General features: G+C 58.7%; 1 protein-coding gene across 1 annotated transcript; it reads right to left on the reverse strand.

The window, feature by feature from the left end:
• Window positions 1-3789: 3789 nt before the first annotated feature.
• On the reverse strand, window positions 3790-9211 carry PDZK1IP1 (PDZK1 interacting protein 1). Its single transcript, XM_075539732.1, has 4 exons — window positions 9017-9211; window positions 6699-6807; window positions 4521-4619; window positions 3790-3971 (listed from the first exon to the last, which is right to left on the reverse strand). The coding sequence occupies exons 1-4, from the start codon at window positions 9081-9083 to the stop codon at window positions 3899-3901; spliced, it is 348 nt and encodes a 115-aa protein (XP_075395847.1). The 5' UTR covers window positions 9084-9211; the 3' UTR covers window positions 3790-3898.
• Between the last annotated feature and the right edge of the window lie 2226 nt (window positions 9212-11437).

Raw genomic sequence — 11437 nt, forward strand, 5'->3', positions numbered from 1 at the left:
GACCATAGAGGGATTGCTGGTAAACATCCTGTGATAAGACACATACTATGGGGTTTTTGGTTTTTGGGGTTTTTTCCCCCCCAACAGCCCTGTAGGGAAGGTATCCAGAACCAGGGTCACAAGCAAGGACATGGAGGGTTGGAAAAGCTAATGAAAAAGCAGGCATGGAGGTACAGAACTGGATCTCACCAACGTGTGCATGATCCCCAGCTCTTGCCCACTGTGCCAACTGCCAGGGACTGGGCTAAGAGCCAGCTGTGCAGAGGGGCATGGGTGCTCCCCCGTGGTCACGGAGCAAGTTCGGACAGCTGCAGCCTCTTGGTCCCATACGACAAAGCAGAACGCAACGCGTGTGATTCGGGCGTGCGCGCGCGCACACACACACACACACACACACACACACACACACACACACACACACACACCCTTCACCGGCTCCACCCCAAGCTGAGGAGGGAGCCCGGCCTCCTGACTCCCTAAAGCTCAGCTCAAAACTTGTGTCCCTGCAAGGATTATCTACGGCCACTTGCTACTCGGCCCTAACCCAGGTGAGACTCTGCAGCTTGGCGAGACTCATTGGGGAGCCCGTTCCAGGCTGGAAGTTCCTCTGCAGGTCCAACCTAAGCATTGCTGCAGTCTACCTTTCCACTGAGGGACCCCGGGCCGAGGCTTTCCCCGATGGAATTTGTGTGTCGCGTATGTCGTGTGTCGGCGGTGACATTAACACGCTTCCGTTAGCGGAGGAGAGAGAAAGGGGCAGGTCCTCCCGGTCAGAAAGCAGGAAGCAAGGGTGACCGTCAGCAGCCAGGCAGCCTCCTGGGCCTGGAACCTGGGCCTTGGGGAGCCCGAGCGACGAGCCCAATGAGGTGGGGTGGAAGGACTTTCTCCGAGAGGCATCAGGGCTGGGGGGCGGGGCTCAGAGAAGGTGAGGGAGGCGCACGAGGACAATGAGTTCGAGATGTAAGAGCAAGGATGACGCAGCAGGCTCGTGCCAAAAACGTCTCCCCTTTCAGAGAGGGACAAAAAGACAGAGGCGAGTGTCAAGGTCAAGAGACAGACCGAGAACCCGCGGAGAGATCGAGGAGACTGTGCGCACCACGATGGGTGGGAGCGGCTTTAAATGGGGAGCACAAAGGAAGGAGGGAAACAGACAGCAATGACACAGAACCTCCGAGTGGACCGCGAGTCCCGGCCCGCCCCGCCCCGCCCCGCCTGATCCCCCGCCCCCCCTCAGCCTGCTGAGCTCTCTCTCAGCCCCGCCCCGCCCCGCCCACCGCTCCAGCCTAGTCCCTCTCCCCGCCAGCCCATTGGGGACCCCAGAGGCGCCACACACACACACACACACACACACGCCCCGCCACCGCAGCGCGGTGGGGCAGAGCCCGTCTTCGCCCCGCCCTGCCGGGTACCCAAAGGCTCGCCTCCCAGGTCCCCTGAGCACAGCCCCCTCAGGACGGACTGCGAGGCCCCGATAGATGGTAGGGGGCCCAGCTGGAGTGTTATCAGCCTCCTCCAGGAGCGAGCCCGCGCCACTCAGCGGCTGCCAGGCTGAGATTAGGCCCCGGGAGGGTCATTAAGCGGCCGCTCTGGCCGGGGCCCAGCCTCCTTTCCCTCCCGGATCGGTCGGGCTGGCAGGTGGGAACAAGCGATAAGGATTGGGGGGCTCGGGGGGCTCTGAGGCTGGCAGCTCCATGTCAGGGCAGGAGCTCCTGGGGTGAGTGTAGGGGGGTAGGCCTGCCCAGTCCCTGCAGGGACCACCCTCCACCCCACCCCCACAGGCTTCCCACCTCCCTGTTCTTGCCCCAGATGGAGGAGCCTGCATGGGGAGGGGGCTGAGGTGGCTCCTAGAGACGCCCCCACACACAGGCTGTGAGATGGGCCCCAGGACCCGGAAGGACTGCGGTTGCTAAGGAGCAGGTGAGCTAGGAGAGAAGTAGACCCACCCCACCCCAGACTAACTGCAGGTGTGGGCCGCTGAACTTCACCTCAGTTCAAGTGGTCAGTGGCTCTGTCATCAGGCCAGACCCTGGGGGGTTGAGGGCGTGGGGGGTAGACCAGACTCCACAAACCCCACCCTCTCCCTGCGACGGGAACAGAAGTGGGAGGAAAAACAGATCCAGGAAGCTGGTTAGGAACTAATGAGGGTGCACCTTGGCAGGGACCTGTCCCCCTAGGAGCCTGGGACCCTCCAGTGCGAAGGTGCATGGTGGGCCACCTGGTTCTACCTGCTAATCTAAGCAGGGGCTCTTTCCCTAGAGAAAGGGCACTAGCGACACTAAAAGAAGGAACCGCAGGGTGTAAAGGGGCAGAGGTGGGGAGCAGGGAGCAGTCACAGAAAGCCAACTGAGCTAAAACTTCCATGTGAGTAGGAATCACAAGGGCCACAATGTAAGATGAGGCCAGAGAGGGAAGGTGACTGGCGCCTTGTCACACAGAAGCCTAGAGTAACTTCAGCTTCCCCCACTTTGGGGCCTTCCCTCAACCGCAGCCTGCACTCCAAGTCCCAGTGAGGTGAGATGCCGTGATGGGTCGGAAGGCCATCGTGGCAGAAGGGTGAGCACTGTGAGTTGGGACAAGTGGCAGAGAGACCTTTGGGGCACGGTGGGCTGTATCCTGCCTCCTTGAGCCACTCCTGCACAGCCGGGACTTGCTCCTAGGTGAGCCTGTCTGGGGCTGCTTCTCTAAGAACACAGGCCCAGAGCGTCAGGGGCCCTCCAGGCTTTTCAGCCAGACTATTATGACTCCTCCGTTCTCCATCCTGCTTCAGTCCCTGGCCCCCACCCTTTTCATGACTGGGAGTCAGGAGACTAGCTCAGGACTGGCTTGGACAGCAGCTCTGTGGTGAGACTTGCTGTATGACCTTAGGAGAGTCACGGCCCTCTCTGAGCCTCAGTTTCCCCTCTATGGAGGATTTGGCAGTCTCACCAACAAGCTGGGTGGGAGAGCTGGAGCAGTAGGAAAATGATTCTCGTATACACCACAATGGCAGACAGCATGGAGACACGGGGCAGAAGGAGTGGGGGGCTTCCCAGAATGCCCTGTGTCTGCCTTTGGAGATGAGTGGACTTGTAAGAGGAGCCAGGACTTGACTAGAGTGAGCATGAAGGGGGTGGGCTCCGGGCCCCATGAGCCCTCCTGGAGTGGTCTCAAGGCCTCTAATACTCTTTGCCTATCTTAAAAGAGAACCTGGGGACACATAGGGGTCTGCCCTCTGCCAGAAAGCTCTCCTGACTTCTGGACTGGACCACTGAACTGCTCTGGCCAAAGAGGGGGTTTAACCAGGGAGGACAAAGGCCACCTTGTGGTCAGGGATGGACTCACGTGTCCCTGTCCTCCCTGCTTGCCATGAGAGCCTCCCACTTATGGGCAACTTGCACACTCACGTACTCATTTACACCCACCTTGGACTCAGGCCTTTATGTCTCCCAGCCTGGCCCCCTCTTGGCCCCAGCTGCTGTGTGATCACAGAGTAATCTTGGAAAGTCATGACTTTGGAAGGTAATTTTCAGATTCAGGAAGTAAAGCCCGGCCTCACTGGGAGCCAGAGGGGTGATTTCTTAGCCCTGGGACCCTCCGTCCCAGAAGTATACAAGTCTTTATTTCACAGAAATGAAGGCCATTTCCAGCGTTGTGGGGAGGAAATGAGAGGCAGGATGGCAGCTCTGACTGTTCTTTACAGAGAGCGCTTCTGAATCTCGTGGGAGTCTCCCTGGGAGACTGCAGGGCCACAATCAAGCCCCAACCTGGACACAGTCTGCGCCCCAAGGCAGGCTGCTCTAGTTCAGGGAGGGCAGGGCCGGCGTGGGGGTCAGAGGACGATGGCCCTGGACGGTAGATTTGTGCACACAGAAGGCGGTGGCCGGCTGATCACTCATGCTCGGGAGCCTCAGGGTAGGGATCACATGGGGGTGCTCCGGACCTTGTCCTCTTCTGGAGAGATGTTCTTGCAAGCGTTCTCAGGCTCATTGAACCTGAAAGAGGATGGCAGGGGCCTGCCTAGGCCTCACTCTTCTCCCCGGTCCCTTCACCCAGCCCCATCCTATACTTGGGAGGCCAATATTTTCTGGAATGAATGTTTGACTCCCAGAAGGGAATTCCCCTGTCTGCCCCTAGACTACATGCCACTCAGCACCACCTCCCTGAACCCCATCTTCCTTCGAGGCCCCTCTTCTACCGACCATCCTCCCCACTGAGCCTTGTCCTCACATAAGGGACCTTCCCCACCCATCCTCTCAACAAACCCCCTTCCTGTGCCCCTTCCCCTATGGGCCCCTTTGACTGAACCCCTCCTCCACCAAGCACCCATCCCTGACTGAGCCCTCTCCCCAAACTGGTATTCCATCTGTGACCCTCACCAAGCCCTGTCGACTCACCAGCCCTTCCCTCACAGAACACCCCGCCTCATTTCACTGAGCCCTTCTCCACCCTCTCAGCCCCCTCCCCCTCAGAAGCACCTGGAATGAGGTTCCCCTTAGACCCCTGGGTCACGGAGACTTGTCTACCAGGTACCTGGCTCTCACCTGAAGCCGGCCGCAATGGAGGAGTATCTTCCATCTGTCCCCACCAGCATCCCATCTGCATCCTTCTTTCCAACCATCATGACCGAGTCCATGGGTTCCCTGTTGTGTGCGGGGGTGGGAGCGGGGGTTGTAGGGCATATCAGTAGGACTCCTGAACCTTCGCCTTCCTCCCCTCCCCCACACTCTGGGCCTACTCCAGGAACTGGCTGGCTCTCTCTCTTACTCTATTTCTCACAGTCCCAAGGGACAGAGATGACCCCTTCATAGAACCAGCTTTCCCACAGGACACTGTCCACAGCCTGCTTCCCGCCCCTCCCACTGAGCCTTACACCTTTCCTCCTGCCCTGTGGTGCTCGTGCAGGGAGGCATCTCAGATTTGGGACCCAAGATTTGCAAAAGACATATCCTGAATCCACAGCCCTTCCAGCCCCTCCCAACCTCCCTGTGCTCCTTCCTTCCTGACCTCAGCTCAGCCCCCAGGCCAGAAGAAGGATGCTCAGTGCCTGCCCCTCCGGTCTGCAGGCAATCGGAGCCCAGGGCCACTGGCCATGAAGGCCGAGGGGGGCCAGGGGAGAAAGGAAGCATTTTTCAAGAAAAGGCTCCTTACCTCATACTCCAGTCTAAGCCCACTGCCCTGTGGCTGCTCCCACAAAGGTCTCTGCTCTTCCAGTAGCCTTCCCTTCCTTAGCCATTTCACAGTCCCTCCGCCTGATTCCATCCCATGTTAATATGTCCTTACTAAGCTCAGCCAAAACCTGGCTCACTGCCATCAGGTTGATGTTGCCTCATAGCGACCAGTAGGACAGGGTAGAAATGCCCCAGCAGGTTTCTGAGAGGGCAAGCTTTACGGGATAGAAAGCCCCCCGTCTTTCCCCCACGGAGCAGGCTGATGACTTCAAACTGCTTGCCTTGCATTAGCAGCCCAATTGAAACCACAATACCACCAGGCTCCTCATTAAGCTCCGTGGTCCCCTTGAGCAGGACGCCTCCTCCTTCTCTTGTGTCTGTGCCTCAGTGAGTGCCCCCAATCAGAACCTGGATGACCTTGCTCCCTCCTGCCCTCTCGGTCTCCATCCGCCAACTCCTGGGGTGTCTGTCCTCCACAGGCCTGAGAGCAGCCAGGCCACCTCTAGAGTCTGGTCTCTCTCCTGGCCCCAGGTGGAACAGCTTCCTCCTGGGCCTTCTCACTTGCAAACTGGCCCCCTTCCACCCACCAACCATGGAGTACCCAGCATGCCTCTGCCAAGTCCCTGCCACTCATCCGGGCAGAGCTTTAAACTTCTATAATGGATTCCTATTGCACTAGGGTCAAGTCCAGTGTCTGGCGTCCAGGACCCTGCTTGACCTGGGCCCTGCTTCATCATCAGCCTCATCTTGCGCCTTGCGAATCCCTCCCTCCTTGTGCCCACCCTCAGCCGCATGGAACTGAGTGGGCTCTTCTAAGCTAACTGGGAATGAGGCCCCTGCAGACAGCTGCAACCTTGTCCCAGGCAGGGGTTCTGCCCTGTCTCTACCTGCTCCACTTCGCACAGCTGCACCCAGCAGCCCTGGAGCCATGCCCCCTAACACAACACCCTGGAATGCTCTTCCTTCCTAGGACTGAAACACGCTGCCCCCCCCTCCCCTCCCTGCTCTGTCCTGGGACTGCCTCCCCTCATCCTTAGGGCTGCCTCCTCTGTCCCTCCGACCAGGTCAGCCTCCCACCACCCTCATCTTCTATACTTGTCCTTGGGCAGCACTAAGCGCCCTGTGCCTGCAGGTCCATGCCCCTCTTCCCTTCCGCTCTGAGAGCCTGTGGGCAGAGGAGTGTCCGTTCTACTGCTCCACTCTGCCCCCTGCTGGCAGCACCGTAGCTGACCCTCAGGAAAGGTGGGACTTCCTGAGTCACCCCAATGGTACATACAGGTGGGAGCACTGAGAGATCCAAGAAGAAAAGACATTTCTCATAGCTCTTGGGGGAATAGGCACCTCGAAGCCTGCTCTCTGGCCCAGGTCAGGGAGCTAGCAAGTTAGCACCAGCTCACCCTGTGCTCTTGGGCCTCTGTCTGCCTGGCACACAGTGAGAGGGCTGGATGAGGGGCTTTATGGGGCCCTGCCCAGTGCAACTAGAGTTGATCCCAAGGCAAGCCCTGCCTGCTTAAGGCCAGCCCGTGCCCAGGGCTCTCGGGGAACACTCACGGCTCCTCCTGACACCAGAAGCGATTGACAGCGAAGGCAATTGCTACCAGGACCAGGAACACGGCCACGGCGATGAGACCCTGCATCCAGGGCTGCAAGTTTCCTAAGCCTAAAGACAAGAGGGGGAGGAGGGGAACCTGCAGCAGGCTGGCGGAGACAGGTCAGGAAGGGGCGCCTCATGCCCCAAGGGTTGGGGAGACCATCAGCAGGATGCCAGGTGACATTCAGGGGTACAGGACAAGAGGGAGCACCATTCTGTCCCCCCCCTCACTGAACCTAATAACTGCAGGCTCTAGGAGAAAACAGGGCTTCCCAGAGGAATTGAGGGACTCTAGGCAGGAGCAGGCCTGAGGGTACTGTCTGAAAACCAGGCAGCCCAAAGCCTCTGCCCTCACCACACTGACTGGGTCACATGCTGGACGCCCTAAGGAGCAGTTAAACCCCAGGGCCCAAAGACAGCCCTGAACAGCAACCTCAGCCTGCCAGTTCAGGTGGCACCCCTCCTCCTCCCTGCTCCCAGCAGGCTGAGGGGCCCCACCCAGGACTGGCACAATTGAGCTGGCATCTGGAAAATCCTGTTCTGTAACAAGAGGTCCCTCTGGTGCCAGGGAGGGTGTGGGAGTGTGGTTCAGACAGGCTCAGCTGGGGTGTTCCCAGAGAAAGGGACAGGGGAAAGATGCCTTTGGAGAGCGTGGGAGCAAGCTCTCGGCTGTGTCAGGGTGGGGGGTCAGGAGGGGGACAAGAAGACAGCTTCAAAGCCCGTTTTGGTTTCCTCAGCTGGGGGCTCAGAGCAGTGAACAGAACACAGGCCTTGTTTGGCATCTTTGCCCCTTGGCCCTTGGCCCTTGCCCCCACCTTAGATCCTCAAGACTCCCCAGAAGTCTCCTCCTTCCATCCACTTGCAACCCAAAAGGGCTCTTGTCTACCCCACCAGGCACCATTGGGCCCCTTGAGCCTGAGGCAGCTGGAGAGGGAAGATCTGCAAGAGGCGGGGGTCCCACGGAGGTGCCAGAGCTGCAGGAAGCTCTCAGGAGCCCTGCCTCCAGATCAGACCACCTGCATCCCTAGTGCCCTCCCGCACTGTGAAGGACACAAGCTGGGCATCCAAACCCCACTCTGCCTCCGTCCTACTCAAAAGTCCTTCCTTGAGTCTAGCCTGAAGCACTCCTGCTGCACCAACAGTTCCACCCCTTCTCTGAACCCTCTCTGAGTCTCACAGTTGTTGGGACAAGGAAGGAATCAGGACACTGACTTCTCTCCAGGTGTAACCTAGCACAATCAGTGTGGGTGCCCTGAGTTCCCGAGGAAGAGTGAAAGTCCCTTTCAGACGTATGCTTCTCCAGGTCAGTGGGTGATCAGGATTTAAAGAGGGTCTCTGGTGCTTCCTCCTGACCCTGCAGTGACAACCTTCAAACACACCAGAGACCGCAATCCCCTGCTCCTCCTTCTAGGTGGGCAGAGCCTGAGGCAAGACAAAGGTGACCTGGGTCCTGCCCCTTCTTGCCTGCCCTTTGTGACCAGCAAAACACACTCAACCTCTCTGGTCTCCCATACCCCAGAGGGACTCTAAGACCTGGAAGCAGACATCCCAGAGAGCTCAGGGCACCTGAGCAAAGGAGGGAGTATTCTGGAGGCACCTTTACAACCCACGTCCCAGAAGCAGAGTCCCCAGACTGGCTGCGGATGACAGCCCCGGGTGGGTGTCAGATTTTAAGGTGTGGCACTCACCCTTCCACACCCCTGATGGGCAGCAGCCCTGGGAGGTGGACAGGGGAGGTTTATTGTCCTCACTGTATGGGTGGGGGAAAAACTGACTCAGACAGAGAGGGGCAATGATTGGTTCAAGGCCAGACAGCAAGATCGAGTAAAACCAAATGAAAAGCTCAGGTACTTGGCAGGGGCCACACCAGGCTGAGCCCAGGGAGGTGCAACAAGAAAGACTGAGGTCAAAGCCACAGACAACCCCGACACTGCCCTCCCCCCCCCACCCCCGGGCAAGCCCTGACCTTTTGAGGTTGCGGAGACCCTGTTCGAAACCCCACTTCCACCCTCAGAAAGGTCCCTGACTCCTGACCTCAGGACCAGGCACCTCTGGGGCAATTCCTACTCTTGGGCTTGGGGTCCCAACTCTGTTCCTCCCCCAAATCCTAGATCCAGCCCTTCCCCTGCTGTTCCCATTTCTTATTCACTAGGGATCATTCAGAAACCTGGCTCTGCTCCGGAGTAAAGTCCACTATGGACCCCTGGGTCCCCAGTGCCCAGCCCGGCCTGACCCTCTCCTCACCACAGCCACCAGGGCTGGCCCTGTCCTGGGCTACCTTGTTGACAGCTGGCGGGTGGCACTGCCGCAAGCAGGCCCAGAAAGAGCAGTCTGAGAGCCAGCATGGCTGTAGGCAGTTCCCGGGGCCTTCCGTCCGTTCGCCTCTGTGTGTCTGGGCTCCTGGTGCCACGGTGAATGGCTGTCAGTTGTTCAGGTCTGTGATCTGGCCTCGGAGGAGAGGAGCCAGTAAGAAACTGAGCGAGGTAAGGAGGAGGAGGAAGCGGCAAAAGGAGGAGGGAGGAAAAGTGCCCTCCCTCCCATGGTAATGAGCCACTAGGCAGGGCCTCCTCTGGTCAGTGCCCAGCCCATTTGAGCTGGCATTCAAGGTCAGCTTTCAGAGCCTGGCTGAGGAGGTGGGTCTGCAGACCAGGAAGGTGTGGGTAGAGCCCCAGCCTCATCTCCAAGCCCCAGCCCTCCCCAGAGTTTCTGCCTGAGTTCCCTGTTCCTGGAAGTTGGGCTGGGCCCTGGGGAGCAAAGTGACACATCAGTCCCTCTGGTTTCAAATGAGCTGAGCGGGCAGGGCCTCTCGGAAGTCTGACTGGGAATGAAGACATGTGTTGTCTGGCTCTGAGAGCATGGGGAAGCCCTCGGAGGCCGGGGAAGTCTCAAAGCTGCCTACTTCCCCCAGGATGGATTCTATTTCTTCTCCGTATCCCCTGTCCCTGCTCAGTCAAACCAGACCCCGAGGCCCAAGTCTCTATGTCCCCCTGGCCCAAAGCAGTAGCTCCAGAAATCCACCCTCTCCCGCAGAGAACACCGCTGCTAGCCTGTCACTGAGGTCTGGGCCAAACCCCTACCCAGTGCCGCTCTTCGTTCCTCTGAACCTCAGGTGTGGTCCCCTGAAACAGCCTTTGCTTCCCTCCAAACAGGGGGCAGGAAGGCCTCCCTCAGACAAGATCGGGCTTGGTCAGAGGCCTCCACGCACCCCCTCAGGCTCTCAGTCCTCACCCCATGAACGGAGGGCAGAGACTGGGTGCTACAGGAGAGCCTCAGCATGAGGTATAGGCAGGACAGGGCCAGGTGGCCCCAAGTCTTCCCATTGCCAACCCTCCTCCTCATGGGGTGTGGTCTGGAGGAAGGCCCACTGCTGCCTAAATGAGAGGCCCTGGAGTCAGGCTCCGCAGGAGAGCCAGAGATCCCCCAAGTACCTGTGGAGACCCAGGGCCAAGGGTCGTACTGGTCCCCACCTAAGGAGTCCCGGAAGTCAGAGATCTGAGCGTCTACCTCTACAGGCTTCAAGAAAAGAGCCAGCAGACTAGAGACAAAGTCTCTGAGATGGAAGGTCCCCAGGAGCCCGAGGACAGATCAGGTCACTCCTCTACAGCTTCCCACCAGGAGGCCACCAACTGCTAGTCACATGATTTCCTGGCCATCCATTCCAGATGGCTCTACCAGTGGGAGCACTCGCATGTCACACCTCCTCTGTTTGCCGCCTGTGTCTGTACACACAGGTGTGCAAGGGGACCCATTCCCATCCAAAATAGGGTGTATCCAGATGAACTTTGCTCAGAGTAGATCCTGCTCGCCCCCATCTCTACCTGCTGTCCCCAGAATCTTCTAGCACAAAGACTGGCTAGAGTAGGCACAGTGCACCTTCATGAACAGCCATGGGCTCTCAGCCTGGAATGCACAGTGGTATTAAACGGGGTTGTGATATTTAATATCACGAACACCCACTGATGTCTTTTTCAAGGGTTTTAAGCAAGGGAGTCACCTGGCCAGGTCTCCATTTGAGAAAACACCCCGGCATGGAGGAGGGAGGAGGAGGGAGAGGGTGGGGAAAGAAGAGGGGCTTCCCTCCCCCCAATAGCATGGCCTGCACCTGAGAAGCATGGGGAGGAACTTGGGCTGTATTTGGGAGGTAGAATGGGCAGGACGTGGGTAACTGGACAAGGAGGGTGAGCAAGAAGGAGGAACTGAAGGGGACTCCCCAATTTCTGCTCAATCACCTGGGTGGGTATGGTGGCTCAGAAGAGACTGCAGCAAGTCTGGGGCTGGGGAGGATGGGTGAGTGCAGGCTTAGAGGGGCCTCCTGAGAAAGACATCCAGAAGGCCATCAGATCCCTGCATCTGGAACTCAGCGGATGACCAGAGTGGAGCCCAGGACTGGGCGTCCTCGATGACATATGGGCAGTGACGGGCATGAGAGTGCCCGGCCTCCCCAAGAAGGATTGCATGGTGGGCGGAATGCAGGGCAAAGGGGGGAGCAGAGAGACCAGGACTCAACCCCAACAGGTAAAGCCTTCCCAAGGGAGAGGAAGCAAGAAGAACTGGAGAGATGAGTGGGCCATCCCAGAAGCCCAGGAAGAAGGGACCCAAGAAGAAGCAGGTAAGGAAGTCACTGCCATGACTCTCCCCCTCCCACCCCACCCCTGAACATGCCATTCAGTGCCCCAGAGGTATCCCAGCCTCACTCATC

Source organism: Tenrec ecaudatus, chromosome 1 (genome assembly GCF_050624435.1).
Source record: "Tenrec ecaudatus isolate mTenEca1 chromosome 1, mTenEca1.hap1, whole genome shotgun sequence".
NCBI classification, from domain to species: Eukaryota; Metazoa; Chordata; class Mammalia; order Afrosoricida; family Tenrecidae; genus Tenrec; species Tenrec ecaudatus.

Excerpts from the sequence above, each read along its gene's own strand:
- PDZK1IP1 (XM_075539732.1), bottom strand. The coding sequence starts at position 9,083 with ATGCTGGCTCTCAGACTGCTCTTTCTGGGCCTGCTTGCGGCAGTGCCA. Across the intron at positions 6,808-9,016 it reads ACCCGCCAGCTGTCAACAAG|GCTTAGGAAACTTGCAGCCC; the intron begins GTAGCCCAGGAC and ends TCTTGTCTTTAG. Across the intron at positions 3,972-4,520 it reads TCCATTGCGGCCGGCTTCAG|GTTCAATGAGCCTGAGAACG; the intron begins GTGAGAGCCAGG and ends ATCCTCTTTCAG.